Below are 26,766 nucleotides of genomic sequence, written 5' to 3' on the forward strand. Positions count from 1 at the left end.
ATCCCATTCCCGAGTCCTTTGACCTTCCAAGTGTGGCAGCAGCAGAGTTTGGCTCCTGTGGTGAGTCCTGGGAGCTGGATGCGGCTGCTGCCAGCGCCTGGCCCTGCGCACGGACAGGCTGGGAGAGCCGCAGCACGGAGGCTGCTTGCGTGGCAGGGTGTTGGTGGTGGGGTCAGGGCTGCACACCCGCGAGCCACGGTGGCATGTCTGCAGGCATTTCCTCGGGCCAGACATGTGGGGCAGCCCATGGCTCGGGCACTGGCGGCTTTTCCCCTACGTCAGTCACACGAGTGGGGCCCCGGAGCGTTCCCTGGGAGCCCGGCCTGGCTGCAGCCCGGACGGGTGAGGTGCTTATGAGAGGCGCGGAGTGTAATCATCGTGGCTGTGGGAACTGGGATAATGATGTCCCGCCTCACTTAAACACAGCTTCACACGGGGAAGTTTGTTCCCCGCTGCTGTCGGGCGCGGGAACTACAGCCCGGCCCTGTCATGGAGAAACTACCGGCCCCAGCGTGTCCCGCGGCGCCGGGGCGACTACAACTCCCGGCATGGCCCGGGGCGACTACAACTCCCAGCGTGTCCCGCGGCTCCGGGGAGACTACAGCTCCCGGCGTGCCCGGGGCCCCGTCCGCGCCGGTCGGGCGGGAGGCTGCAGCCGTGGCTGAGGGGCTCCCGCCGGGCGCGGGCCGCAGCCCGCCCCGCCACCCGCCGCTGCGAGCTCCGCTGAGGAGGTAGGGGCAGGTTTCCCGTTGCCCTCTCCCCTGCCTGGCTGCGCCGCGGGCCGTACCCGCGCTGAGGCGGCCCGGCCCCGCCGCGGGGGTGTCCGGCCCCTGACGCGGTGCCCCTTTGCTTTGCCAGGACCCCCGGTGGCGGCCGGCGCGGCGGCTCTGCCGGCTTCAAGTCACCGGTGAGTCTCCGGCCGGGCTGGGGGAGGGCAGGTGGGCCCCGCTCGGTGACTCGCCGCGGGAGGGGACAGCGGCCGAGGGGTCCAGCGGCGGGCCGAGCCCCCCGGCAGCCCCCCGCTCGTTCCCAGGGGCCGGGCCTGGCACAGCGGGGACTGTTTTTTCCTGAGGGGCGGAGTTGTCCGTTGTCTGAGTCCCTGCCGGCCCCACAGCGCAGCCCAGCGCCCTCCTGGGAGCATCTCTTTAAAGCTAAACTGTGATTTTTCTTTTCACTTTATGCTATAAATCTACAAAACGCTGTAAAATAGGATATGGAGCAGGCAAACGTCACATCAACCCATTTAACGTTTTACCTGAGCTCCTCCACCTCCCTACCCAGGAGATATTTTTCCTTTTGTGTTTTTTTTCCTCTTTTATCCAGTGACATGTGGAGTGTTTTTCTGTTGAGTGCACCTTATCAAGGGCTAAGTTAGTGTTAGATGTCTTCTGTGCTCTACAGGTCTCATCTCCAAGTTCCTGCCAACCTAATAGAGACAGTGAAGAAGCCCTGTTGCTTGAAATTGAAGAGCTGAAACAGAAAGACCTTGCTCTGGACCAGGAAATTGCACAATTATTGTCCGAGTATGTCCTTGACCCACTCTGATGCCTCAATTATTTCTGTTCTTAAAACAAAATATAGACCAGGAATTAGAGATAAAAGTTGACCTGATGCCATTTTATCATGGCATACACTGTTTTTATACACTGTTGATTACAGTATTGTTCTGAGTTATAGGAGCTGTTAAATACAAGAGGGGGAATTCTTTCTGGTTTAATTGGTAAAGCAAAACAAGTTTAGGTAGGAGCTTGGATAAGAGGATTTCAACCCCAGATGTTGCTGAGGTAAATATTATGTAAACTGCAAATGAATAACTTTAACCGTCATGATATAACAACACATCATCCTACCTACTTGTTAATGTGAGGAAATTGAGATTGGGACTTGTGTGACCTGCCATGACTTGGACAAAACTGTTTCCTTCCCTCATTTTGTATCAGAGGTGAATGGGCTATACCTTTAGGTTCTAGAAGCAGAGGTGCTTTCCAGGCAAGCAAGCAGCCTGTAGAGCACTTTGACACAATGGATCCCACACACAGGGTAGTGCAACTGTATTGTGGTTTCTTATGACACACTTGGGCAGCTGCCTGTTACCAACTGCTCTGAGGTAAAACTGCCACTTGATTTTTAAAGAGAAGGAATCTCTGTAGGTTAACCATTGTGAAGGACTGATGTTTTCTAAGGTAATGTGTGTCATATAGAATCTAGATTGTCTGTGTTTTTTTTTAATGTCTTGACATGGCAAAAAAAACCCTCCAAATGTTTGTAGCTTTCATCTTTGTGACTTGCAGCAGCTGTATGTGCTGCCTTCAGATTCTGTTTTTAATGTGCCAGGCTTGGGTGTCTTGAGTGTCCTTGCTGGGCTCAGTCAGCAGTGGCAGTGCTCACTGAGCAGCAGCAGCAATCCTTCCATGTCATTTTGACCTTTCTGTTTTGGTTTGTTACAGAGGCTACAGCCTGGAGGAGTTGGAACAGCACATCTCCCTGCTCCATGAGTATAATGACATTAAAGATGCTGGACAGATGCTGCTGGGCAAGCTGGGTAAGAAAGGGGAAAGCTGTTGAAGAGGTTCTTAGTGATTTGAGAGAGAGAAGATGCTGTGCCATGGAGGCTGAGCTTGTTTTAAAGATTCTTCAGTTCTGAGTTAGTGTTACCCAGTTGCTCATGGGAGTGCAAATGCTTCTGCCATTGTTTTCTTGATGCTTTTAGAAACGAATGTGTGAAATAACTGTCATTTGCTGATATTTTAGCCTGTTATGGGTTATCAAAATTTGACAAGTCTCGGTTACTTTTGTCCTTTATGTGCTTTAAATAGTAGAGACAAGGAGGGAGCATAGGTGCAAAACCTTAGAGTGTTTTCTTAGCTAGGGATTGTTCTATGGAGTATTTAAGGGATGCTGGGAGGAAAACACAACTTTTCTGACTTATCTGATCTTGGCTTCATGAAAGCAATGGTACTTGTTTCTTTTTCCTAGCTGTTATCCGAGGGGTTACTACAAAGCAGCTCTACCCTGAATATGACCTGGAGCTTAGTGACTAATATTGAACCTGAAGACCACATCCTGCAAAAAATGACTGTTACTGGACCATTGTTTTGGTGTCATAGCAGTTTAGACCTGAAATAAGGTGGCTTCAGAAGTATGTGGGTAGAATTGCAACAGAGTAAGTATGGGTTAACACCCTTCTTTCTAAGAAGCTTTGGAAAGTGAAAGTTGTCTATTGATTGTTTCCTGCTTGTAGCAAAGGAATGTGGGACTCCAGAGAACTTTGTCTACTAGCTGGTCAACAGTATTTTTTATGTTCTGAATAAAAAGTTTGTATTTCAGGTTGATGTTGACTCTTCCTCTGGAGCCTTTGCTTCTCCACAACATCCAGGGGCTATTTGGTTACTGAAGAGATAGTGAGGGCACGTGAACTGCAATGTAACAGCTGCTTTGAAAGAACCCTCAGAAGGAGGGAGGGAAGAGGGCTGAAGTTTTGGGGGTTTTATGATCAAATCTGGACAAGTCTAAGTGTTCTGTGTTTTTGTACTTGACTGCTCTGGCATCTAGAGATTTTGTATCATTTCTGTAGTAGATGGCAAAACGTTGTGTTGCACTGTGAATAAAGCAGCTATCTGATTTCTCAGTAACTCACTGTAAGAGCCTATAAAACATCACAGGAATCTGGGAACAAATTCTTCAAGTCTGTTCTGAGACAACTATAACATCTATTATTCAAATGTTTTCTGAGGACTCTTAATGCAGAGTGTGGCAGCACTACCCAGTAGTGGGCAGGTACAGAATTACCTGGACTCAGTGGAGTCACTCAATGCAGTCACTGTGAAAGCAAGCACTGTCCTCAACACGAAATTGTGCTGAGAGCCTGTTTCAATGTTGGGTGTGAGAGGTGAGGGTGACTGCACAGACTAAATTTAGCTGCTTTGTGGAGTTGTGCTAAAGTGCTCTGCTGCTTGTCCCCCTTTTTCACTGACGCTTCATGTCCTTCTGCCCCCTTCTGCTTCTTGCCATTAAAGTTTCCCCCTGGTCTCCAGTCAGGCCCCTGCTTCTGTCTGCTCATTGTTTCCAAATTTGAATCCAATGACTCTATTTTCATAGTGCTTGGAATCCAGGGAACAGTCACAGGGCTGCTGCTGAGAGCTGGTAACTATTTGTGTGCTCACTGGTTCTGGACCTGGCACAGAAGCATTGCTCATCAGTATCTTGTTTTGCCACCAAAGCTGTGGAAAGGGGTTTAAAGCAGATGGACAGACACATGGAGATGCTGCAGAGCTGGATCCCAGAATCCCCTGAACCACTCCTGGTTCCTCAAAGGGGAAAAAACCAAAACAAACCAAAAACCAGTATGCTCTTTTTCTTTTAATGAGTCAGTGGATGGGTGGTGGATGAGCACTGAGCCAAGAACCAGCCTCTTCCCCTTTAGGTCAGTTTTATTTCTTGTCTATCTTCCACCTCAGTCCCTATTACAAGCCACTTTCCTCATCACATGTTCCTACCCCAGTGTAACCATTTCCTTGTATTGCTTTACATAAGCTCTGTTTCCTCCTGCACATCCCTGTTTTAGCCCCATTTTGAGCTTTGATGTGTCTGAAAACACAGCTAATGGAAAGAAAATACTCTAGGACAACAGAGGGGAAAATAAAATCCACAGAAGGGATATGCTGCCAGCTCCAAGGAACAAACAAATCCCTGCAGTCAAGGGAATACAGTTCTCTAAGACACTATTTCCTGCTGCTAAACAATTTGGGGATGGGTTTTACACTCCTTAGCAACCTAATGATCCCCAAGTCAACAGGAATTTTGGCACAGCTAACTCATGTTAGTGAACTGTTTGTGATGCTCTAAAAAACAATTATACAGCCTGTCACTGAAAAAAAATGCCTTTCTGATTGAAGTCATCTCAAGGCAAGGGTGGAAGTGAACTGCAATTAACCTCTTTCCTTCTGCTGTCCATCATGCTGTCAGTGTGGAGCTGCGTTATTGTGCTCGTGGATGTTCCCTCCGCAGCACGCGCTCAGCTGTCTGTGGCGTGGGCCATCTCCACATCCATGTCAGGAAGATGGTTTTCATCCTGATGGCCTAGTGTTTTCTCTATCTCTGTTTTCACTTTGAGCTTACAGTCCTTGATTGCCTTCTGTATACTCTGCAGATTCCACTGGGTTCTCAGGAGAGCATCATCCAGCGTGAAGACACCGTCACGGATCCTTCGCACTTGTGTGCACACTGCAGATGATTTCAGCTCCAGCCCAATCTCATGGACCATTTTTCGGAGGTATTGCTGAGTCTCATGCAAGCAATGGATTTCTGGAAGAACAGAGACATTCCTTCAGAAGCAGCACAATGTTGACACAAACTCATACCTCATCTCTAAATCCAGACATCACAGTTCTGCTGAATCCACTGGTTTGGTAAAAGAGACTTTAATCTACAGCTTGGGTGGAATAAGATTTTCTGGAATGCTGCAGTGTCTTAGTCTCTCCTAAAGCAAACATTTTAGAAAACAAACTCAGAGATGCAAGACTAATGTAGACATTTAGGTATTTCAAAGTAAGAAAAATTACCTTCATTAATTAGACAAATAATTTGTGAGGAGACTGGCTGCAGGAAAGCAAACCACTGCTTTAAGGAAGAATTTGCCCTATAGATGTTCACTATGCTGTTTTTCTTGCTTCAGTCTAAGATCTGCAACTGGCAGGGAGAATCCTGTTAGCCAGCTGCATGGCTGGCTTTATAAATAAGCAGCTTTGGTTTCCTGAGGGTTCCAGATCTTGCTCTACTAAAAAAAATCTAAAGAGTTCATTAACAAGGAGGTGCTTTTGTGATCTAGAAACTACAAAACTTTACCATCTCTGCAGAGAATGACCAGTTACATGTTGGTACAAAGTTCCCACCAAGTCATTTTGCAGTAAATCATTATTAAGAAACTGAATTTTACTGATTTATTTGCTATAATACACACTCAGACCTCCACAGTGCATTTTGTAGCAGCCCTACCTAGCTGGAACTCTGGAAGTGCAAACTGGAGGCATCGGATTGCTGTGATTAATGGAGGACTTTTTCCCATGGGGCGAATCAACCCTTTGACAGCCAGCTCGTATGCCTCTTGTGTTTTCATGTCAATGTTAGAATACCTGAAAAGAGAAGAAAGGGAGCAGACACTTAGCACTTTTCTCCAATGGCATTCAAAGTAGCTCCCCAGTAAACCCCTAATAAAGCAGAGGTGCAGTTTTTATTCTTCAGACTGCCTATATGTTAAGTCTTTGTGTATATTTTACTGCTATGATCTGTGTTCTGGGAGCAGTGTAGCACAGTTTGTAAGGGGGATACTTGGTGATGTCTGCAAGATAATTTTGTAGGCCCTAATGTAGCTAATAGGTTCTAAAATAACTAGAGGCTTCATGATACCAGGACACTTAACTGCAACTCTCAAGAGTAACTTCTCTCTGTTCCTGTCTAGCATACCACCCTTTGCAGACGTGGATTATGGCAAACAAAATCATCTCATCTGTTTTAAAGACCAGTAAATGCGAGGTAGATCAGATCACTGGATACATACATCAGCAGGGCCTTATGATTTGTTCCTTGAATGACAGCAAGAATCCGTTCCAGCTTCTCCCTCGTGATATGATCTGCAAATGTTAAGGTAGAAACTAAGTCTCAATCACCCATCCAGAAACTGCAACTGTGGTTGTGTTTAGCACAGGTAGACTACAGCGTGGGCATAACGACTAGAAAGCACACAAGGCATCCATCCCTTTTATCACAGTGCAGTTTACCTAGCTCTGTGCTTTACAATTAGCACGTTTGGTGTTCAGGTTTTGCATTTAAAGACACATCAATTCAGTTTCTTACCAAATGTTGTCTTCTCTACTAGCTTCCCTGTGTCTGAGAAGTCATCAGTGGCTTTACCAAACAGCCCACCAACAGTGTAAACCTTGAAAAAAAGCAGAGAGTGCAATTCATCAAAGAAATACTCCAAACAATCAAGTAGCAACACTGACACGCAGCTGCTAGGAAGGGCAGGCTATGATGTTGCACAAAAAGACAGCAGCATCCTCTGCTCATACAGCCACATGGGGACACTCCCGTGGGGATGGATTCTGGACCCTGACAAGCTCTCAAAAGCATTGGTGGGTATGTGACTCTAAAGCAGAATTGCCACAAGGCCATCACAGTACACTGGGGCAGGAATTGATCGTGAGGTTGCGCTCGGATGCTCTGAGGCCCTTCAGAGCTGTTCCTTACCTTGGTCAGGTGGCAGTTGTACAGATCAGTGAGCAGCTTGTTCCCCTGGCCTATGCCAAGTACTGAAATGCAGAAGACAGGGAACCTGTTATTTAACTACTCCAAGTTTCTGACGTGCTGCACGTTGTCACTGCTTTTGTTGACTGAGAGTCATGTTTGAGCAGTACAATCAGAGCCCGAGTTACTGCTTGTCATTAAAGCTGAGATAAGCCTCTAAAGGACTCTTGCATTTCCCCAGAACTTTCCACCGTCTTCCCCACAGAGAAACCCGCCACCTCACAGCCCGCAGGACACGGTGCCGCTGCAGGACAAGACCCACCAAAGACTCCCGAGGCCTTCACGTCCAGACGGTGACCAGCTCCGATCTTCAGCCGCCTGAACCGCGGGCCTCGGACTGCAACGGAGGACACAGCGTCGGGGCCGGTTCGCAACGCCTGCCCGGGACTCCCGTGGCCCCGCGACCCTCACCATCCCCCCCAGGCCGAGGCCCCGCGGCGGCCCTTACCGAGGGGGTGGTCGGCCAGCACCGGCACCCTGGTGGGTACGAGCGCGGTGGCCCCGCCGCCGCCCGGGGCCGGCAGGAAGCGGATGTGCTGCCGCGGGGCTCGTCCCGGCGCCGCGTTCAGCTCTGCAAGAGAAGCGGGGGGGTGAGGGGCGGTCAGCAGCCCCCGGAGGAGGGGAGGGAAGGGGACGAGATCCTGCCGGCCGCCCTCACCGCGCAGCAGCCGCGTCTCCAGCGCCTCACGGACGCGGCCCCACGCCACCCCCGCCGGCTTGTACACGGCGAACAGCCCGCCCGGCACCGCCGCCATGTCCGGCCGCCGCTCCGCCCCGCCGGGCGCTTCCGGGCAGGCGGCGGCGTGCGGGGCGATGCTGCTGCTGCTGCCGCTGCTGCGGCGGGCGCGGGTGCCGCTGCTGCGGGGGGAAACCGCTGCCCCAGGCAAGTGCCATTCCCGCCGGTCCCGGCCCCCCAGGCAGCCCCGAGGCTGTCCCCGCCGTGTCCCCGTGTCCCGCGGCCTGCCCTGAGGCCGTGCTGGCCGTGTCGCCGTGTCCCGCGGGCTGCCCTGAGGCCGTGCTGGCCGTGTCGCCGTGTCCCGCGGGCTGCCCCGAGGCCGTGTCCCCGTGTCCCGCGGGCGCTGGGGACCCACCGGGACGGTTCCTCACCCCCCACTCCCCGCAGGCAGAGCCCGTCTGAGCCTCAGTGAGCCGCAGGCCTGGGATGGAGGCAGCGAGGAAGAGGAGGAGAGGGAAGGCTGCTTCCAGCTGTACCCCGGGCACATCCCCACCAGCCCGCTGCAGAAGGCGCTGCTGGCCGCTGGCTCGGCCTTCATGGCGCTCGCTGACCCCTACAGACACGGTAAGCGAGCGAGAGGAGCTCCTTCCACCTGGGGTCCATATTAACATCCAGCAAGGCAGCCCTGTGTCTTCTGGGAGTTTCTCAGGGGAATTTATTTCTCCTTCTGTTGGGTGAGACATTTAGTAATGGGGCCTGGCCCAGGACAGGAGGCCCAGTGGACAAGAGGAACCCCAGACACCTGTGAACTCCTCATGGCCCTCCGTGAGGCCACCCAGCCCCATCTCATCACTCTTGGTCCTCCAGGCCTCGTGCCTGCTTATGCATCCTTCCCTGTGGGTGACATCAGGGCAGAGCAGCCCCAAGGCTGAAGCTCCATCGTTTTTAGGGTCCCTGCTTTGCCACAGGCTTCCTGCCTGCTCCTGGCCAGGGGCTCATTGCCCCATTTCCTCTCCTGCCAACCAAGGACAGCTGGATGCTGTGCAAACTGCTCTTGGTCATTCTCTGGTCTGTTTTTCAGACATGGTGGCTGTCCTTGGGGAGACCACAGGCTGCCTTGCCCTGCCCAACCTGCGAGACAAGATGAAACACCATCCTGAAGGTTACCGCATCCTCCAGTGCGTCCCTCCCTTCCTCGCCCCGTGGTTTGTGGTGGGCAGGGAGACACAAGGCCAAGCACCTTCCTTGGGCCCGGTGAAGGGAGAGTCGTGCACTCCCTGGCTTGAAAGCAAGACAGGCATTCTGTTAGCTCTAACCCTCCAGGTTGTTTATTGTAACAATCACAAGAGCCATGGCAAGTCTAAGGGCAAGAGCACAGCAACAGCTGGGCCCTAAGTCAAGCGCTGCCTTCAGTCTGTTCTGCTTCACTGCTGGAACTGGCAGGTGCCAACGCCACGAGATGCAGCAGCAGGCGCAGGGGGGAGATCTGTGGATGGGGCGGGTTTCCATCGCTGCTCAGTGATGGGTGAAAATCCACCACCTCCATGGATTTCTCCCCTGTGCTGGCTGCTGTATCTCCCTGCATTGACAACTTCTCTGCTGCTCTGCCTCCTCCTTAGGCACCTCTGTATTTTCTTTCCCAGTGCCCATAGCATCTCCCCAAGCTGTGAAATGGGGCCACTTCTGTCCCCTTCCTTGTTAAGACATGATGCCTTTTGCTCCTATGTCTGCAGGGACTTTTTGAGTGCAGCAAAGCTGAGGATCAGAAGGGACCTCACACGTCTCTTATTAATCAAGATCTTTCTGCTATCTGTGTATCATTTGGGTTGTACAATGTGGAGGCTGTGCAAAAGCTGCCTTTTGCTGTATCTTTATGCAGAGCAGCCTGATCCTGGCTCCAGACACTGACCCAGCAAAGCTCGTGGAGCACCAGGATGAGGCTAAGACCCAGAGGAACTGCCCATGGAGAGGGGACAACAAAGGCAGCGAGGGCTGGGTAGAGACATCCCCACCTGCTCCTTGCCCTGTGGTATTGCAGGGGTTTGCAGTGGTCCAGGTGATGCACAGAAGTCTTTTTTTTTAATCACCCAAGTTGCTGAGATCTTTTTGACACCAAATACACAAGGAATTGTCTGTAGCCAGGGTGAAGCTGGCACTAATCCTGCTTATCTGCCTGACACCTCAGCTCCTGGATCCACTGCAGGGCTTTTATCATGGGAAGAATTTATCTTATGAATGGAAATGAAAGGGCTTTTGTTTAGTTCGGGGGCTGTAGGGCACCCATTTGCCAACAATCCAGACGGGAGACCTTTCCATACATGGCTGCCACGTGGCTGGCTGGTGGTGACAGCCTGAGCAAAAGAGAAATGAAACCTGTTTAGAACAGACTCCCTTCCCTTTCCAGGGCTGTTCCTTTGAAGCTCTGGCTGCTTCACAAGGTTGCTGAAGAGTTCTACTCCCCTGTGACTAACTGTAGCTGAGGGCTGTGCCTGGCTGGCAGCCTGCAGGCAGTAGCATTTCAGTGCAGAGGATATGGATGTTTATCCCAAGTAGAGTTGCTACAGGAGTGCAAGATGAGAGCTGTTTTATTGTCAAGGCTTCATGTAGGTCCTTTAAGCAATTTGTACCCCAGCCTCAGGAACAGAAGTAATGAAGCCTGTAGTGAGCAGCAAGGATCCATACAAGGAAGATGCCCAGGAGGGTAAGGGCAGAGGATTGGGGTTTCCAGGAGCATCTTTTCTCTAGGATCCCCTGCTGTGGGTTTCACTGGGAGACTTGCTGACCTGTGTTTTGCTTTCAGGGAACGGCCTCTCATCCGTCTCTCCACCCTGGACTTGGCCAGGCTGCAGGGGCTGCCAGATGGCTCGCTGGGCCGGGAGTATGTCCGGTTCTTAGAGGACAATGTGAGTATGGGGTTTGGTAGGGTGCAAATGGCTGTAGTTGATCCTTGTGCTGGCAACATGGATGCACTTTAAAGAGAGATTGGAGCCATGGAGGAATCTGTAGGGAACCCACCCAGAGTCGGGCTGAAGTGCTGGGTGTTGAGTGACACTGAGTTTGTCACCAGTGCTGCATACTCTTTGGTTTACATGTGTCATGTAAATGACACAGATCACTGGGGGCTAGGAGAAAGGAGGTTGTAGTCATGTGGGGGTGGGTCTCTTCTCCCCAATAATGAATGACAGGACAAGAGGAAATGGCCTCAAGTTGCCCCAGGGGAAGTTTAGATTGGAGATGAGAAAGAGCTTTTTCCCTGAGAGGGGTGTCAGCCCTTGTGCCAGGCTGCCCAGGGAACTGGGGGAGTGCCCAGCCCTGGAGGGATCCCAAAGCTGTGGAGCTGAGGTGAAGAGGGCCAGGGGTAGTGGTGGGCTGGGCAAGGTGAGGGGAGGGCTGGGACTCCAGGAGCTTAAAGGGCTTTTCAAGTAGAAATGATTCTGTGATCCTGTGTGCTAATGGAGGGGACCGTATATTGCTACACATTAAAGAACAAAGCCTTTGGAAGGGGCTGAATTGGACCTCTTTGGATTTGCAGAAGGTTTCTCCAGACACTCGGATGCCACCCAAGTTTGTTGATGATGAAGAGCTGGCGTACGTGATCCAGCGGTACCGGGAAGTCCATGACCTGATGCACACCCTCCTGGGCATGCCAACCAACATGCTGGGTGAGCCACAATGGGCTCTCTCAGGAGTAGAGACCTCAGCCTGGGTTGCTGTGTGGGGAGGTTTACACCATCACTGTCCTGCATCACAGGCTCTGTGGTGACCGAGAGGCTGTGGGATGTCACCTTTTCCCTGCCAGGAGATGCTCTGCCTGAGCAGGGCACTGAGCAGTGGTGCAGGCAGCCACCAGGCAGGTGAGTGGGTGTTTGCTGCCTGGCAGGAAAGGCAGCACAGGATGGATGTTTCGCAAGCTCTGAGCATAGGTAGAAATGAGGGATTCCTGCTTTGCTCCTTATCTGCACATCTCTGTCCTTTGCCCTCATTTTGCGTCTGACTCAGTAGCAAGTCACAAGTCGAGCTTTGCTGGTGAGCCTGTGGAAACTGGCACGTCAGGTCTCCCACACAGGCTTTGGCTGAGCACTGACAGCGTTGGTCAAAGGTCTGTCCTGTGTCAAGGGACAGGGAGAACTGTGCAAGGGATCAGGCTTCAGCAGTTGCATTGCTAAAGGTCTGCAGGGTGCTGGCTTGCCCCAGGGTTGTTTCCTAGGCTCACGGAGCATTAGCTGTGGGGTGCTGCTTCCTCAGGGGCCCTGGGCTGTCTCTCTTGGGTGGATGGTGCATGATGAGGCTCTTCCTAGTACAGGATGAGGCCATGGCCAGACTCTGGAAGCATTCCTGAGTTGTGCATGGAGGCAGAGAGGATGGGTGCGTAGGCACCCTCAGGAAGGGGCAGATCATGCAGCCTGCATTGCAGAAGCACACAGCCCTGCCTGGCCCCCAGCCCAGACATCCTGCCTGCTCATGGCCTCCCTGCTCCTTCCCAGGTGAGATCGTGGTGAAGTGGTTTGAAGCCATCCAGACAGGGCTGCCCATGTGTGTCCTGGGAGCGGCGTTTGGCCCCGTCCGTCTCAGCGCACGGTAGGTGCCGGTGCCAGGTGATGAGGAGGGAGTCTGTGCCTAGGGGAGATGCCAGCCTGGGTGATGTTTTCAAGGGACAAAGAGGGGACACTGCTACTTTGCATGGAGGAGTCAGTCAGGAGTCCATGTGAACCTCCAGCTCTGTCCCCATGGCCCAGGGAAGCAGTGACAGCAGGAGGCACAGCTTTGCCTGGTCTTTGAAGCAATATCTGATGTTTCAGCTGCTTCCTGCACCCAATTTCCTGTGCCAGGCAGGAGGAGCACTGCCCAGGCCTGGCTGCCCCCCTTGGCTGGGCATGTGCTGAGGGCCAGCAGGACCCTCACCTTGGTGGCAGACATTCCCTGCCCCAGCATATCTGTTTTAGTGGCCCAGCACAGTTTGAGGATGGCAGAACTTGGATTCTGGTCTTGGGTTTGCTGCTGACTGTAACCTCCCCAGCACACTGTCCTCTTCCATGCCTCAGTTTCCCCTGAGAGTTAAGCAGGAGGGATGCTAGAAGGGTGCAGAGGTACGCAGGACATGTGGTTTTGGCATCTGCCTGCACTGAGGTCTTGGAGAAGGAAATGAAAAACAAAGCATGGAAATGAAAACTGTCACCTCCTGTATCATTTGTTGCAGAAAGCTGCAGGTCCTGGCCACTGACCTGCTTCCCTGGGCCATTCAGAGCGGGCGCAACGCCAGCTGCATCCTCAACTTCTACTACGAGCAGCGCTGGGAGCAGCCAGTGCAGGCGCTGCGGGAGGAGATCGGCATCTTCCCTCCCCCGGCCGTTCGAGTGTGACAGCACAAGGACAGAGAGGAGACAGGGGATCCTGTTAGCAGACAGCAGCCATCCCCTGCCATGCTCCATCTCTGGCCCTGGGCCTCAGTGTGGCTCTGTGAACAACTGCCACAGACCCGAGGGATGAGTTTTCTCCTGCCAAGAGCTGATACTCTCCTGTTGGTAAAGGCCAAGTGGCACCTCTCTGTGCTGTGACAAGACGTGACCTTTTATACTGTCTGTGATTTGGAGGAGGGATGGCAAGGCCCAGCAGGCCTTTGCCAGCAGGATCTGGCTGCAATACTGATGTTCTGAAATGCTGGGATGGTGAGGGAGCAGCTGCCCTTTTTACCAAAGCAAACTTGGCCTTGTGCAACTCTAGGGCTATATAGGTAAATCCTTCCACCTTTTCAGGGAAGACCGAGGCTTCCTTGGGACTGTCCTGGACTGAAGCTAAATGAGTGATTTAGAGAGCAGCCATGGGGAGGTTTGTGCAACAGTGAAATCCCATCTTGTACTGGTGCCTAAGTGGTCTCCTGGTGGGTCATATGGGAAGTGCCTCATGCCTTGGGGACCAGGCAGTGCACGGTTGCATGCCCACAGGAGAAGGCAGGGAAATACCTTTGGATATTATCCCAGGTGGATTGTCTGTTCAGGAGCTGAGCCCAGGCTGCTGTGTCTCCCTGTAATCTCTCCCCATCAAAAATGTTGAAATCCATGGGATTGCTTTGGGCTTTCAACAGGAATTGTGTCTTCATTGGGTGACAGAGTGGTGTGATGGGTAATAAAGGGCTAAATCCTGGGAGTGCAAAAACATCAGCTGCTTGCGCTGCTTCTGGGACCTGAGTGCTGTCTGAGTTAATTAAACAGCTCCAGACTGCCAGCAGTGGGACAGCAGAGCTGCTGGATGCGGGGGCAGAGAGCCACGAGGCCAGGGCCTTTTCATACCTGTGGATTTGCTGTTGAAATTCCTTCTTGCTTAATAAAATCCACAGTGGAGCTTGTAGTTTGTTACCCATCTTCTGTCCCACCTCCCCTTCTGAGGGGAAGATCTGTTGTGAAACCTCAGCCCTTTTCAGCTCCAGCAGGGTCTGCTGTTCTTTTCAGTGGTGGGTGATGGCAGGGCATGTGTGTGGCTGCACATCCCTGGGGACCTGGGCACAAAACGACCTGCAGAGCTGCTTCTTTCCAGACGGGTTTTGGGGCTGCTGGGCTGTTGAGTGGCTGTTTGCAGTGGTTGTTGCAGAAAGGCCCAGATAGGGGAGGACTGGGGTGCAGAGAAGGAGCAGGGCAAGGCTGAGGACTTCCTGAAGTGATCCTGGTTCCTGAGGGAGGGAAGAGGTGCTCAGACTGAGGTCCTTTGGTGACAGCTGGGGGACATGGCATTGACTGTCTGTGAGCTTCGCTGGCCCCAGTCTCCCATGGTGTGTTGACAGTGTGACCAGGTGTCAGAGTTGTTCCAGCCCAGGAGGCTGAGGAGAGACAAAATTCCTGGGTTTTGGGTTACAGTTAAAAGCAGACACCAGGACAGAGGGATTGTGTTCCTTCCTGTGCTCCCAAACTGCCCTTTTCAGCTTCTCCCTCCACCCCCATCACCAACCAGACTTTGGATTTCTCTCCATAAAAAGGCTCGTGCCTCTCCTTGGTCTCTGGAGTTATTTCAGGCAGATAATAAAGGATATCACATAAAACATCTTTCAGCTGCCAGTAAAACGCACAGAGTGGCGCTTGTCCTGTTGCATTAGTGGAGATGAAAGAAGCATTTGTCCCTAAAATGATCTGGATGTGCTTTTTCTGCATCGGAAACGTGTCAGAGCATTGGGGTGGTTAAACTGAAGGGCAGCAAAGACTCGTTGCTTCCAAGAAGCCGTGAGCAGCAGTCAGGGACAGACAGGAAATGATGGTTACGAGGGTTTCACTGCACGTTGGGTTATGTGCAGCGTTTGGGCTGCGGGTGGCTGTTGGGCCGCCTCCACGCAGCTGCGTGCTGCCTGATGAGCTGATGCCAGCGCTACAGAAATGGCACAAAATCTGATTTTGAATTGCGCCTGCTCAGCCTCATCCCTCACTGGCCACCGCGGCTCCCTGGCTGTTGCATCTCGGGTCTGTGAGGAGGAACACAGCAGGGACTGGGGGTGGGGGGTACTGGGGTGATTTTGGCAGGTCAGACCATGTGAAAATGCACGTTTTTGGGGGCGACATGTTTGCTGTACACAAGTGGCAGCTCCAGCGTAGTGGTCTGAGCTGGTGTCGCAAAGTCCCGTTTAGGAGATGCGATAACAACCGTATCGGAGCCGCTGAACCGCCCCCACCCCCACCGCGACCAACGGCTGTTTGTGATCCCCGCGCGGTTCCTCTTCCAGCGCTCACCCGCTGTCCGGCCCCGCTCTAAAAACGAGGTTTCTCCCGCTGTCCGCGCTCTGCCGAGAGCTCCGGGGCGGCAGCAGAGGCGGGGGCCGCCGGGTTCCTCCCCGGGCCGGTACCGTCGAAGAAATCGGAGGAGAAATCGCCGCATCCCGGCGGCAAAATACGACTCTGGTGGGACTCGAACCCACAACCTTTGAATGACTCCCGTCACGTCGCTAGAAGTCCAATGCGCTATCCATTGCGCCACAGAGCCTTCGTTCTGCCGCGCCGCCCTCGCCGCCTCTTCGCGCCGCGCCGCGCCCCGCTCCGCTTCCAGCCGTTCTCCGGGACCGCACCCGCCGCCGCGGGGCCGGGCCGGTGGCGCCGGGCGGGACTACAGCTCCCGGCGGGCCCCGCTGCGCGCTCCGCCCCGTGCTGCAGCGGCGGGCGGGACCCCCGCTCCCGGTGCAGGTGGCCGGGCCGCAGCGGACGCCTCGGAGCCCGGTAAGAGCGCGGTACCGTTCCTCCCCCTGTGTGACCTCCCGGAGCCGCGGCGGCGGCCACGCGGCTTCCCCGCGGGAGGACGGACGGGCGGGGCCGCCGCGGCCCACGGTCTCTTCAGGAGGCGCCGAGGCCCTGCGGGCGATACCGGGGTCTTCCGCCCCCGCCGCGGCCCCCTCGTGAGGTACCGGGGCTCCTCGACCTCTCGGCCTCTTCATGAGGCGCCGGGGGCGGCACCGCGGCCCCTCAGCCGCCTCCCCGGTGTCCTCACGAGGTGCTGGGGCCCTGCGGGCGGCACCGGAGCCCCTCAGTGCCGGTCTCGTCATGAGGCGCCGCGTTCCTTCTCCTCAGCGGGCTGTGGGGCTCGCCCCGCCGGTACTGTCTCTCCCTGGGCAGTGCCGGAGCCTGGCCGGGCTTGGGGGAGGACAGTCCCGGCTGCAGCCGTGATGCGAGGCCCTCACGGGCTTACCGGTCCTTCTGCCCCTGTCAGAAGGAGCTGGGGCTGCGCTCTTCTCCCTCCCTGCTGGGGAAGGACCTGGGAACAGGAAGGGTGAAACGGAGTCCCTGTCACCCTGCCTAGAGCCAAAGCGGGGGACAGGTGCCTCCCCAGCTGCTCACGCCGGAGAGATGCCTCTGGGGTTCTCCCAGCCTCTGAAGCTTGGCCCTTAGCGCTGGGGCTTCTTGGTCATCCCCCGCGACCAGCTCCCCTCCCCGTGTGACGGATCCCTGCAGTTTGCATTGCTTCCCACTGGCTGTGGAGCTACTGGCAGATCTTATTTTTGTCTGTGCTGATGCAGCCAGACAAGACCTGAATCCTTAACGGCAGAGCTGGAGGTCTCTGGCAGTAACGCACCGGTTATCTCTCGGTGATCTGTCACTGGTTATCTCAGTAGCACACAGGTTATCTCTTGATGGGAGGCACCGGCCGTGCGGGTGTGAAGCTGAGATGTGAGCAGAGGATAACAGAGGCCTGTCTGGGCCTGTCTTGCCATCAAATGGGAGATGAAGTGCCTTTCTGCCCACACAGAGTGGCTTCCCCACTGCTGTCTCTCCACACCTGTTTGATGTGAACATGTAACGAAGTGCCCAGGTCTTGGTTGAGGCGTAGTAGTTTGGTGGTGATGTAGGAGTTTCTTTGTTTCACTGTAGAGGCTCCAAGGCAAAAATGCAGTGAGTCTTGCCCTGCTGAAAGGCCAAGGGATTATCTTGTGAGACTTCAGGCCTGTGAAGTGTTTGGTGGAGAAAATTCAGAGGCTGCTGGCACAGGGGTGGGGTGGGGGTTGTGGACAGGAGGATGTCCCCAGCCCCCAACCAGGAGCAGTGCTCTGATGCATCCCTGTCTGCTGCCAGTGCCACGGCTCCAGGTGAGACAGTATGCATGACATACCAGGGCACAGCAGCCATGTGGCACTGCCTTGGCTCCTGCCCAAGCAGTATCTCATACCAAACCCACAGAGACTCCCAAGCCCTGAGGCAACTGCATGGAGCAGAGAGAAAGCCACAAGTTTGGCTCTTGGCCTCACTGGCTGTGGCAGAGCCCACTCTGGGTTGCCAGCTTTGGAGTGGTGAATCCACCTTCAAGAGAGAGAAGGAAATGACGTGAGTGTTTCCTTCCTCTTCATCCTGCATCTGTACCAGGAAGGACCAATTTTATCTAGGAGTCCTTGGGCTGCAAGGGTCACATTGCTGTCGCTTTCCTCTGCCTGATACTGTTGCCCAAAAAGAGCCTTTGCTAGATTGTGATTTTTTGCAAGCCTCAGAGCCGCATCTAGGGTGTGTTTGGGATGGGGACAGAGGTGCTGGTTTTGGGGGACAAATACCAGAGACTGAATCACTATCCACGGGGCATGAGGCAGGGGTCTGGATGCTCCTGGCAACAGCAACAGCCCTTGTTCTGGCCAAGGCATGCCTGTGTCTGGCCTTATCCCTGACCCACTCCAGCAGTGTCTCCAGCAGTCAGTCCAGGAAACACAAGGGTTTGCAAACACGAGCGGAGCTCAAAGGACCAAGTTTCCTGTCCCTGTTCCTGTCTCAGCTCTGCTGGGGAGCATGTTTAGCTGCTCTCTTGCACCGGCCATGCAGGCTGTCTCAGAGCCAAGCATGCAGGAGAGCTGGTGCTGTGGGACAGGGAGACTTGAGTTGTGGGGATAGGAGGCATTCTTGGGGTAGGAAGGAATTTGGAGGTGGACTTTGTCATACTCGAGATGAGAGACTGAACCTTGGTGCCTGACAAACACCTGTACAAGGTCTCCTGCAGTGACTCTGTGCTGTGCTGGAGGCTCCATCTGAAGCTCTCTCCAAGTTTCGGTAAAGTTATGTCTGTGGGAGCTCTGGGCTGAGGGGTCATGTCCTCACTGCCAGGAGGAACAGTGACTCAGGGACCTCATCCAGGAAACTGGGAGCTGCTGGTGCATCTCATGCTGATGGTTTCATTATCGCTGAGTCCCGTGTGCATGGGTTGATGGCCGTGGTTTCTCTCTCTCTGCAGGCCACAATGCTGCGTCTGGCTGCTTTTGCAGCGCTGCTGCTGTTCTTCAGGGTCATTCTGGAGCTGTCCTGGGCCCAGGCCATCCCTGCTCTCTTCATCTTCTACCTGGGATCCGGCGGATGGGATTTCTTCCTCATATTCATCAAGACAATACGAAGGGATGTCACGTAGGTGTCTCGCTGGGATAACCTGGTCATCCACCCTCCCCCTGTCCTGCTGCTCTGCCTCAGTGGATGTGTGACGAGAGCCCCCAGCTCCTCACACAGCCCTGGGTTTCTGCTGGCACCCAGCCTGGCTGGAAGGAGATCTCCCTCAACCGTGTCTGGGTGGCTCCAAACTCTCAGGCAAAGTTTACATAGGAAAGATAGATTTCAGCTGAGCTGTGAAGTCACTTGACTGTCCTTGTACTTCACACTAAAGCTGCTGGCGTGGCACAAGGTGTCTGTACAGGGTTGATTTTGAGTCAGTACCAGGCTTTGCCAGCTCCTGGCAAGGATTTATGGTGAGAGAGCAGTGGCACCCTTTGGAGAGCAACTGAGACTCAAAGATGTCCTTTTGATCAGGGAAAATACTTGTCTGCAGCCTTCCAAAGCATCTGTCTCCCTGGTCTCACAGAATCATAGAATGGTAGGGGTTGGAAGGGACCTCTAGAGATCATCTAGTCCAACCCCCTGCTAAAGCAGATCCACCCAGATCAGGTCACACAGGAACACGTCCAGATGGTTTTCAAATGCCTCCATTAGTTCCTGGCTATAAGCATCTTTGCAGAGGCCCTCTGCTTGTCCATGTGGCTCAGGAAAGCACGCAGAGCTGCCGCTGACCTAGGGTAGGGCCTAGAGTAGTGCTGTGCTATGGCAGCTCCTAGCAAGGTACTTGTGCTGTGCTGGCTTTGCTAGAGGAAGTGACTTTGGTTTTGCAGTGGTGACTGAGAACCTTGCTCCTCTTCCTTTGGCAGCACGGGGCTGGTCCTGTTGCGGGTGAAGTGGCAGGTATGGAAGCATGTGAAGGAGAAGAACACAATTGCCAAGATCTTCCAGAAGACTGCGAGCAAGTACCCAGAGAAGACAGCACTGGTCTTCCAAGGCACAGGCGAGAGCTGGACCTTCCGTCACCTGGATGAATACTCCAACCAGGTGGCCAATTTCTTCCACGGCCAAGGCTTCCGCTCTGGTGACGTGGTGGCTCTTTTCATGGAGTCCCGCAATCAGTACGTGGGGCTGTGGCTCGGCCTGGCCAAGATCGGGGTGGAGACAGCCCTTGTGAATTCCCACCTGCGCATGGAGGCCCTGCTACACTGCATCACCATCTCCAACTCCAAGGCAGTGGTTTTTGGTGTGGAGATGATGGAAGGTGAGATGCAGGCAGATCATAGAATCCCAAAATGCTGGGGTTGGAAGGGGCCTCTAGAGCTCATCCAGCCAGCCCCTGCTAAAGCAGGTTCCCCTCGCTCAGGGGGCATAGGAACGTGTCCAGGTGGGTTTGGAAACCTCTCAAGAAGGAGCCTCCACACCCTCCCTGGGCAGCCTGGGCCAGGGCTCCCTCAGCTCAGCACTGAAGGAGTTTCTGCTTGTGTTCCAGCGGAACTGTTTGTGTTCCAGCTTCTGTCCATTGCCCCTTGACCTGGCACTGGATGCTACTAGATATGTCAGGGGTGCTCTGAACTCAGGGGCTGGACATATCAGTAGATTTAGTGCTCCTTTCCTGACCACCACAGAGCAGGGATCTGGAAGACTGTGGGCAGTTGGAATCGAATTTATGGGTTTATTTGTTGTGGATTTTTTTCTTGTTGCTCCCTGTGGCCAGTGAGCAGGATCTGGACTTGGGCAGGATCTGGAGTTCAGCACTGTCTGGCTCCCAGGCAGGCCAGTCTAGGGGCGAGGATCCTTCCTTGTGTCTCTCAGGCCCTGGCCTGGGCTTGACCTGCCCTGCTACATGGGATGAGCCTCCCCTTGTTCTCCTTGACTATTAGCCACATCCCTGTAGCACCTCAGCTCCAGCTCCTCATGTTTCAGCCCACACCTCTGAGGTTGGTGGTGTCAACAGACCTCTTGGCACCAAAGAGGTTTTGGCTGGGGAGAGGTGCAGAACAGGATCTTCTGGTCCCATGGGAACATCTGCCTGGGATGTTGTTAGGACCTCTGTGCTTAGCAGAGGCCCCAGTGCTGGTACTGCTACCTGGGGCAGTGTCTCCCTGAGACCATTGAGGAGGGCGGGGGGTCTCTGTGCTGTAACAACCCTGTGGTCTCTCTCATCTCCTCTCTTTACTTTCTCAGCAATGCAGGAAGTGCAGCCCTCCCTGGATAAATCTATCGGTCTCTTCTGGTCTGGGGAAGGAAACTCCGAGTCTGCGCTTCCTGGTGCCAAACACCTGGATCCCCTCCTGCAGACGGCCCAGCGGCACCAGCCCACCCCCCCTGATAAAGGCTTTCTTGGTACATGGTCAGATTTTGGGGGCCAAACTAGTGGTGTTGCTGTGAATCAACCAGTTACAACGCTGGCAAGGACATCTGCTGGGGTTGCTGATGGCAGATGTCTGCAGCAAGGCCTTGGGTGTTTGGGATGGGTCTGGCCCTGTGTGGCGCTGCCTCGTGCAGTGCCCTCCCTGTGTCCAACAGACCTGGTCTGCCCCAGGGTGAACCCAGCATGTTGTTAGTGCTGTCACATAAAGTTTTGGCTCCACTGGCATGAGCAGAGTCAATAAATTTGCCTTGTCCCCATCTCCCAGTTCAGCCAGGTCCTAGCTTGCATATGTGACCTTGTCTCCTCATTGCTCTGCAGATAAACTATTCTACATCTACACCTCTGGCACAACGGGGCTGCCCAAGGCTGCCATCGTGGTGAACTGCCGGTAAGGCCGTGGGCTGGGGCTCAGGGCAGGCTGGGGCTGAGTTCTACCCTGTGAGCACGGTGCCTCTGGCTCTGCTGCCCACATGCCTCTCCTCTCTCCCTCTCTCCTCAGGTACTTCCGCATGTCCAGCTTAGTTTTTTACGGTTTCCGCATGAAGCCTGATGACGTGATGTACGACTGCCTCCCTCTCTACCATGCTGCAGGTACCTGTGCACCGTGGAGCCCTGCCTGCTGGGGCTGCCCCTTCCCCTCAGCCAGGCCCAGAGTGCAGGCTGGAGGCTGGTGTTGCAGCGATGGTCATGTTGAGGAGGAGCTGACTCCTGCTGGCAGCATCTGACAGAGGCTTTTTCCCTGGGAGCCAGGAATTGATCTGGTTGCCCTTTGGAGTGAGGAGTTGTTTTGGAGGGGAAAGAGGGGAGGTGTGGTGTTATCTCAGCTCTTAGCCTGGCTTTGGAATAGCTGCTCCTCATTGCTGCTCCCCATGCAAAGGCAGGTGGAAGGGGAAGCAGTGCCCACCTGGCTGGCTGAGACGTGCTGGTGTGTCTCCATGCAAAGCGCTGCCCCAGATCTCACTGGCACACATCTCCCCCTGGGTCCCCCTGTGACCTTGGGTGCTTGGGCTCTGTGGACCTTCATCTGTATCTGCCCTGCCAGACCTCTCCCCGAGCAGGCCAGGCTGGAGATGTCTGGGTCTGAGGGCTTCCCTCCTGTCTGTCCACAGGGAACATCGTGGGGGTCGGGCAGTGCCTGCTGCAGGGCATGACGGTTGTCATCCGAAAGAAGTTCTCAGCTTCGCACTTTTGGGATGACTGCGTGAAGTACAACTGCACGGTGAGGCCATGAGGCAAGGGCCAGCCAGGAGTGGGGAGTGGAGCCTGGGGATCTGTGCTGTGCTGGGGAGAGCCCAGCTGCTGGGAGGGAGGAGGCCTGTCCATCCCAAACTGCTTTCCAAGGTGATGGGGCTGTGTCTTTTCCACCTGAAGCAATAACTCCATGTGTCCAAGCCCTTTCTTGCTCCAGCGTTAGACAGGAGGTCTCAGATAGGTTTCATGGCCTGAAGGGCTGGGTTAACCAGGGAAGGGCAGGCACTGGATGAGCTAGCAGGACGCTGGGTTTTGCCGTGGCCTCTTTGGGGCATTTGGGGTATGTTGTGCCTTTCCTACCTGCCCTGAAGACACCCCAAACAACCCAAGGCCTGGCAGAGGGCTCCTAGTGAGTCTTTCTCCTCCGTCCCTCCCAGATTGTGCAGTACATCGGGGAGATCTGCCGCTACCTGCTGAACCAGCCGTACCAGGAGGTGGAGCGGCAGCACCGGGTGCGCATGGCGCTGGGCAATGGGCTGCGTGCCTCCATCTGGCAGGAGTTCATGGCCCGCTTCGGCATCGCCCAGGTGGCCGAGTTCTACGGGGCCACCGAATGCAACTGCAGCCTGGGAAACTTTGATAACAACGTAAGGCCCCACCACCCTCCCCATGTCCCAGAGAGTGCTGGATTGGGCAAGGTTGGAAATCCAGGCAGGCTGTTTGCTCCTGGTTTCTTGCTCCAAGAAGGTTGGCGTGGGTTGCCATCCACCCAGAGGGGTTTTGGCTGTTGTGTGGTGCCAGCTTTGTGGTAACCTAGATGTGCGTGGGCAGCGGGTTCAGGGCCTGAGAGACATCCCTGCTACCCACAGCTCTGAGCTCTTTCTCTGTTCTAGGTTGGGTCATGCGGCTTCAACAGCAGGATCCTCCCATGGGTGTATCCCATCGGCTTGGTGAAGGTGGATGAAGACACCATGGAGCTGATCCGGGGACCAGATGGTGTCTGTATCCTCTGCAAACCAGGTGAGGGCAACCACAGGGATAAGTCTCTTCAGCGCTGTGTGAGTCTTTCCAGATCCTTCAAGATGATTTACCTGTGTGTCAGTCTCTGCTCAGACATCTTTTTGCTAGGGTGTAGCTTTACCCCTACATCCCCTCTTTTCTCTGTGCAGGGGAGCCAGGGCAGCTGGTGGGCCGCATTGTCAAGAGCAACCCCTTGCAGCACTTTGATGGTTACCTGAATCAGTCAGCCACCAACAAGAAAATCGCCAGGGACGTGTTTACAAAAGGAGACGCTGCTTACCTCACAGGTGAGGCAAGCAGGGCCTTTCCATTTGCTGGGAGTGGAGGAGAAGGGTCCCTGTGTGAGTGTGGGGGCTGTCCTGGATTAGTGGCACCACCCTGAAATGCTCCAGGGTTGCTCCTTATCCTTCTGACACTGTTTTTTTTGCCTATTCCTCACTTTCCTGTAGGAGATGTCCTGGTCATGGACAAATATGGCTACATGTACTTCCGGGACCGCACCGGCGACACGTTCCGCTGGAAGGGGGAGAACGTCTCCACCACAGAGGTGGAGGGGACACTGAGCCGCATCCTCAGCCTGACAGACGTGGTGGTTTATGGGGTGGAGGTCCCAGGTAGCTGGAGGACAATCAGGGCAGGCAGGCAGGCCTCTGGCACTGGAAAGAGAGCATGTCCTGCATGGCCAGATCATGTATCCTCTTGCAAGGGCCTGGACCAAGGCTTGCCGTGGGCAAGCTGGGGCCACTGGGAATACACCTAGCAGGAAGCAGAGGATTCCCTCCCTCTCTCAAGCTGTAGTCTGATTCTGGCTGGTTTGGAAGGACCCTCTGTCCTTTCTGGAGAGGCTGGAAGTGCCTCCTCTGGAGGAGGTGGCCGTGGCCGCAGGGTGTCGCTGGTAGCCTTAGCTGTGGGGTGGTGACACAGACAGGACACAGCTGAATGTGCCAGCACTTCCCTACAAAGCAGGGTCTGTGCCAGAGGCCTTGCTTGTGCCGGGCAGGAGGAGATGGTGCTACAGGGGTAGTGTATCTGAGTGCTCTTCTTTCTTCTCTGCCTCTTAGGGATTGAAGGGAAGGCAGGAATGGCAGCCATCGCTGACCCAGAGAACTCCTGTGACCTGGAGGGCTTTGCCAGTGAGCTGAGGAAGGCTCTGCCGCTGTACGCACGGCCCGTCTTCCTGCGCTTCCTGCACAAAGTCTCCAAGACAAGTGAGCAGCAGCCTGTGCATCTACACTGGACATGGAGCTGGGGGGAGCCTGGGGTGGGGGACGTCTGGTTACAGAGACCCATCTGTGGTAGGGTTGAGGTGAACTCCTCTGCCCCACAGAGCCCCAGGCCGGTTCCTGTGATGGTCTGGAGACATGAGGGGTGCAAGGCTGGGTCAGAGGCAGCCCAGGTATGGTAGAGATAGGAGTGTGTGCAACCACTGACAACTCATTCCTCCTTCTCACCCCACTCCAGGCACTTACAAGTTCCAGAAGGTGGAACTGCGGAAGCAGGGCTTCGACCCCGCGCTGGTGAAGGACAGGTTGTACTTCCTGGACTCCAGGCAAGGCCGCTACCTGCCGCTGGACCAGGCGGCCTTCGACAGGATCCAGTCAGGACAGCAGAAGCTGTAACCAGTGGGGCTCAAGTGAGGCACCTCCCTGAATCCTGCTGGGGAGAGGGGGGGCAAGGCAGGCAGTGGGGAAGAAAAGGTTCAAGGAGTGATATAAAGGCACACTAAAGATTTTATTTGATGAGTTTTACAGATCATGGTTAAGGGGGAACACAGGGGGACCGAGGGGAGGGGGATGGTTACATACCAAAGCATAAGACTCATTATGGCTTTATTTTCTACTTGGTACAGCGGTGGTGGTCCTGTGCCACGGGAGGGGCAGAGCCCTGGCCAGTTGAGGAGGAGTGGGATAGCTCTGCCATTCCACTTTGCTTTTCCTGCCTTTCCCTTTTCCTGCCTGCAGCAGCCCTTCCTTGTGAAGGCCATGAAGGGACCAGTGCTGGGCTCTTTCCCCACTCCTCCACCAAGCAGCCAGCTCCTCCTCGGCACAGGGCCCCCACTGGCAGAGGGCAGCTGGGTGCTAGGTGTAAGCCGTGCCCTCTGCGTGCGTGGCCCTGCTGCTGGTGTGTTTCTGCTGTGAATCGGGGAAGCAGGGTAGTGCCAGGCTCAGGAGAGGGACAGGGATGTGTTTCAGCCATGCCTTGCCCTCTCCAGGGAATGACATTTCTGTTTTTCACAATCACACGCACATTATATGATGTTATATACAGAGATATATTATACACACTGACTTTTTTTTTTTCAATCTTAATTTATTGTCTGTACTTTTGAATGTGTCCTGGGTTTGTGCAGTAAGTGGAGGGATAGCCCAGACCTGTCCTCTCTTGGAGAGCCCTTTTCTCTCGCAGGGATGCGTGTCTGGGACTGCTTCCCCTCTTCTAGCGTGGGTGCAGCTGTGTGTGTCCTTTGTGGCCTTGCTCCATGGCGGAGGACGTGAGCAAATCCCACTGTCTTGTGGACACTTCTCTGGGTCTCTTACTTCCACCTTTCGTGGATGCAGCCTTGTTTCCTCCACCTTCTTCCTTGCAGAAAGCAGGTGGGAGAGCTGGAAGGAAGGGCTTTGTTTGCCTTTGCTTAGATGTACTCAACACCATGGAGCAGCTCTTGGGGCTTTCCTGCTGTGATGTCTGTGCCCTGAACACGGGAGGCAACTTGCCTAGGGGAGGAGAGAAAGTCCTCAGGAGGGTGGTCTCTGGGAGAGGTTGACTTCATGTGCTCTGCATCCCTTCCTGCAAGAGCCCTCCCTGTCTCCAGCGCGGGAGCCGGGCCCCGAACTGAACTGCGTGTGTAACACCCAACTTGCTCTACGTGAATCCCCTGCCTTGTGTCTGACCTCAAACAGCCTTTAGCAGTGGCGTCCGGTTCCAGTCCTCGGAGACCATGCAGAAACGTCTGTTCCAGAGAAAACTCTGAGTTGGGGTTTCTTCTTCTTCTTGTTTTGTTTTAATTATGACTGGGTTTTGTGCTTTTAGCAGGGTTACGCCTCAAAGTGACGTCTGTCTGTTCTGAGGGCAGGGTGTGTCTGCTCTGCTGTGCTTCCACGCCAACGTACCTGCCTGCCCCACTCTGTCCTGTCCTCACGATTAAATGCGAGTATGGGCTACGCTGGAGTTTCCTACCTCTTCCTTGCACAGCCTCACTGTGTGTGGGGAGATGAGGGGCTGTGCTGGTTTGGGAACTGGGAACTGCCACTCCAGAGCATGACCTTCCCGTGTACACGTTAGCTCAACTGAGAGCAGGGGGAAGCAAACCCCATGTTGCTGGGTTTGATGACAGTGTGAAAACTGCTCCTCAGACCCTCCCACCGAATCCCCACTTTCTCCTCCTCCTGTTCTCACTGTTGCCATTCTGTTGGTCCTGGCCCACTTCTCCCTGTTTGCCCTGG

At 54.5% G+C, this 26,766-nt stretch overlaps 4 protein-coding genes and 1 non-coding gene across 10 annotated transcripts; 3 read left to right on the plus strand and 2 right to left on the minus strand.

Annotated features, from left to right (window-relative positions):
- The first annotated feature begins 81 nt into the window (after window positions 1–81).
- On the plus strand, window positions 82–7,581 carry SWI5 (SWI5 homologous recombination repair protein). 5 transcript variants are annotated; one of them, XM_062011248.1, is made up of 8 exons: window positions 82–731; window positions 859–907; window positions 1,402–1,523; window positions 2,448–2,542; window positions 2,977–3,163; window positions 5,150–5,408; window positions 6,458–7,134; window positions 7,508–7,581. In XM_062011248.1, exons 1-5 carry the CDS (start codon window positions 490–492, stop codon window positions 3,039–3,041), a joined length of 573 nt encoding a protein of 190 aa, XP_061867232.1. In that variant the 5' UTR covers window positions 82–489; the 3' UTR covers window positions 3,042–3,163; window positions 5,150–5,408; window positions 6,458–7,134; window positions 7,508–7,581. The 5 variants fall into 5 exon arrangements, with proteins under 5 accessions (XP_061867232.1, XP_061867231.1, XP_061867230.1 ...); XM_062011247.1 differs by having other exon boundaries at window positions 6,458–7,130; XM_062011246.1 differs by lacking the exon at window positions 7,508–7,581 and having other exon boundaries at window positions 6,458–6,643; window positions 6,875–7,463.
- TRUB2 (TruB pseudouridine synthase family member 2) lies at window positions 4,345–8,071 on the minus strand. 2 transcript variants are annotated; one of them, XM_062011242.1, is made up of 8 exons: window positions 7,961–8,071; window positions 7,751–7,873; window positions 7,565–7,639; window positions 7,246–7,307; window positions 6,853–6,934; window positions 6,557–6,629; window positions 5,995–6,131; window positions 4,345–5,304 (listed from the first exon to the last, which is right to left on the minus strand). In XM_062011242.1, the coding sequence occupies exons 1-8, from the start codon at window positions 8,055–8,057 to the stop codon at window positions 5,015–5,017; spliced, it is 939 nt and encodes a 312-aa protein (XP_061867226.1). In that variant the 5' UTR covers window positions 8,058–8,071; the 3' UTR covers window positions 4,345–5,014. The 2 variants fall into 2 exon arrangements, with proteins under 2 accessions (XP_061867226.1, XP_061867225.1); XM_062011241.1 differs by having other exon boundaries at window positions 7,751–8,071.
- Window positions 7,695–14,316, plus strand: COQ4 (coenzyme Q4). The gene is made up of 7 exons (XM_062011243.1): window positions 7,695–8,189; window positions 8,430–8,602; window positions 9,060–9,156; window positions 10,779–10,881; window positions 11,511–11,640; window positions 12,463–12,556; window positions 13,176–14,316. The coding sequence occupies exons 1-7, from the start codon at window positions 8,056–8,058 to the stop codon at window positions 13,336–13,338; spliced, it is 894 nt and encodes a 297-aa protein (XP_061867227.1). The 5' UTR covers window positions 7,695–8,055; the 3' UTR covers window positions 13,339–14,316.
- Window positions 14,317–15,847: 1,531 nt separating this feature from the next.
- On the minus strand, window positions 15,848–15,937 carry TRNAR-UCU (transfer RNA arginine (anticodon UCU)). The gene is given in 2 exon segments: window positions 15,848–15,883; window positions 15,901–15,937. It is a non-coding gene; the product is annotated as a tRNA-Arg (tRNA).
- Window positions 15,938–16,095: 158 nt separating this feature from the next.
- Window positions 16,096–26,484, plus strand: SLC27A4 (solute carrier family 27 member 4). Its single transcript, XM_062011833.1, has 13 exons — window positions 16,096–16,167; window positions 18,653–18,819; window positions 19,608–20,002; window positions 20,926–21,084; window positions 21,431–21,500; window positions 21,612–21,703; window positions 22,222–22,331; window positions 22,741–22,950; window positions 23,197–23,323; window positions 23,473–23,610; window positions 23,773–23,937; window positions 24,385–24,531; window positions 24,785–26,484. The coding sequence occupies exons 2-13, from the start codon at window positions 18,659–18,661 to the stop codon at window positions 24,940–24,942; spliced, it is 1,932 nt and encodes a 643-aa protein (XP_061867817.1). The 5' UTR covers window positions 16,096–16,167; window positions 18,653–18,658; the 3' UTR covers window positions 24,943–26,484.
- The last annotated feature ends 282 nt before the right edge of the window (window positions 26,485–26,766 follow it).

The sequence above is a fragment of the Colius striatus genome, chromosome 19, assembly GCF_028858725.1.
Source record: "Colius striatus isolate bColStr4 chromosome 19, bColStr4.1.hap1, whole genome shotgun sequence".
Taxonomy (NCBI): Eukaryota; Metazoa; Chordata; class Aves; order Coliiformes; family Coliidae; genus Colius; species Colius striatus.

What these genes read in the sequence shown, in the direction of transcription:
- COQ4 (XM_062011243.1), top strand. Translation starts at nt 8,056, where the DNA reads ATGTCCGGCCGCCGCTCCGCCCCGCCGGGCGCTTCCGGGCAGGCGGCG. An exon ending in CGCTGACCCCTACAGACACG is followed by an intron (nt 8,603 to 9,059) that starts GTAAGCGAGCGA and finishes TCTGTTTTTCAG; the next exon opens with ACATGGTGGCTGTCCTTGGG. An exon ending in GAAGGTTACCGCATCCTCCA is followed by an intron (nt 9,157 to 10,778) that starts GTGCGTCCCTCC and finishes TTTTGCTTTCAG; the next exon opens with GGAACGGCCTCTCATCCGTC.
- SLC27A4 (XM_062011833.1), top strand. Translation starts at nt 18,659, where the DNA reads ATGCTGCGTCTGGCTGCTTTTGCAGCGCTGCTGCTGTTCTTCAGGGTC. An exon ending in CCCTGATAAAGGCTTTCTTG is followed by an intron (nt 21,085 to 21,430) that starts GTACATGGTCAG and finishes ATTGCTCTGCAG; the next exon opens with ATAAACTATTCTACATCTAC. An exon ending in CCCTCTCTACCATGCTGCAG is followed by an intron (nt 21,704 to 22,221) that starts GTACCTGTGCAC and finishes GTCTGTCCACAG; the next exon opens with GGAACATCGTGGGGGTCGGG.
- SWI5 (XM_062011248.1), top strand. Translation starts at nt 490, where the DNA reads ATGGAGAAACTACCGGCCCCAGCGTGTCCCGCGGCGCCGGGGCGACTA. An exon ending in CTGCCGGCTTCAAGTCACCG is followed by an intron (nt 908 to 1,401) that starts GTGAGTCTCCGG and finishes TGTGCTCTACAG; the next exon opens with GTCTCATCTCCAAGTTCCTG. An exon ending in GATGCTGCTGGGCAAGCTGG is followed by an intron (nt 2,543 to 2,976) that starts GTAAGAAAGGGG and finishes TCTTTTTCCTAG; the next exon opens with CTGTTATCCGAGGGGTTACT.
- TRUB2 (XM_062011241.1), bottom strand. Translation starts at nt 8,057, where the DNA reads ATGGCGGCGGTGCCGGGCGGGCTGTTCGCCGTGTACAAGCCGGCGGGG. An exon ending in GCTGGCCGACCACCCCCTCG is followed by an intron (nt 7,640 to 7,750) that starts GTAAGGGCCGCC and finishes CCTCCGTTGCAG; the next exon opens with TCCGAGGCCCGCGGTTCAGG. An exon ending in ACAACTGCCACCTGACCAAG is followed by an intron (nt 6,935 to 7,245) that starts GTAAGGAACAGC and finishes CTTTTTTTCAAG; the next exon opens with GTTTACACTGTTGGTGGGCT.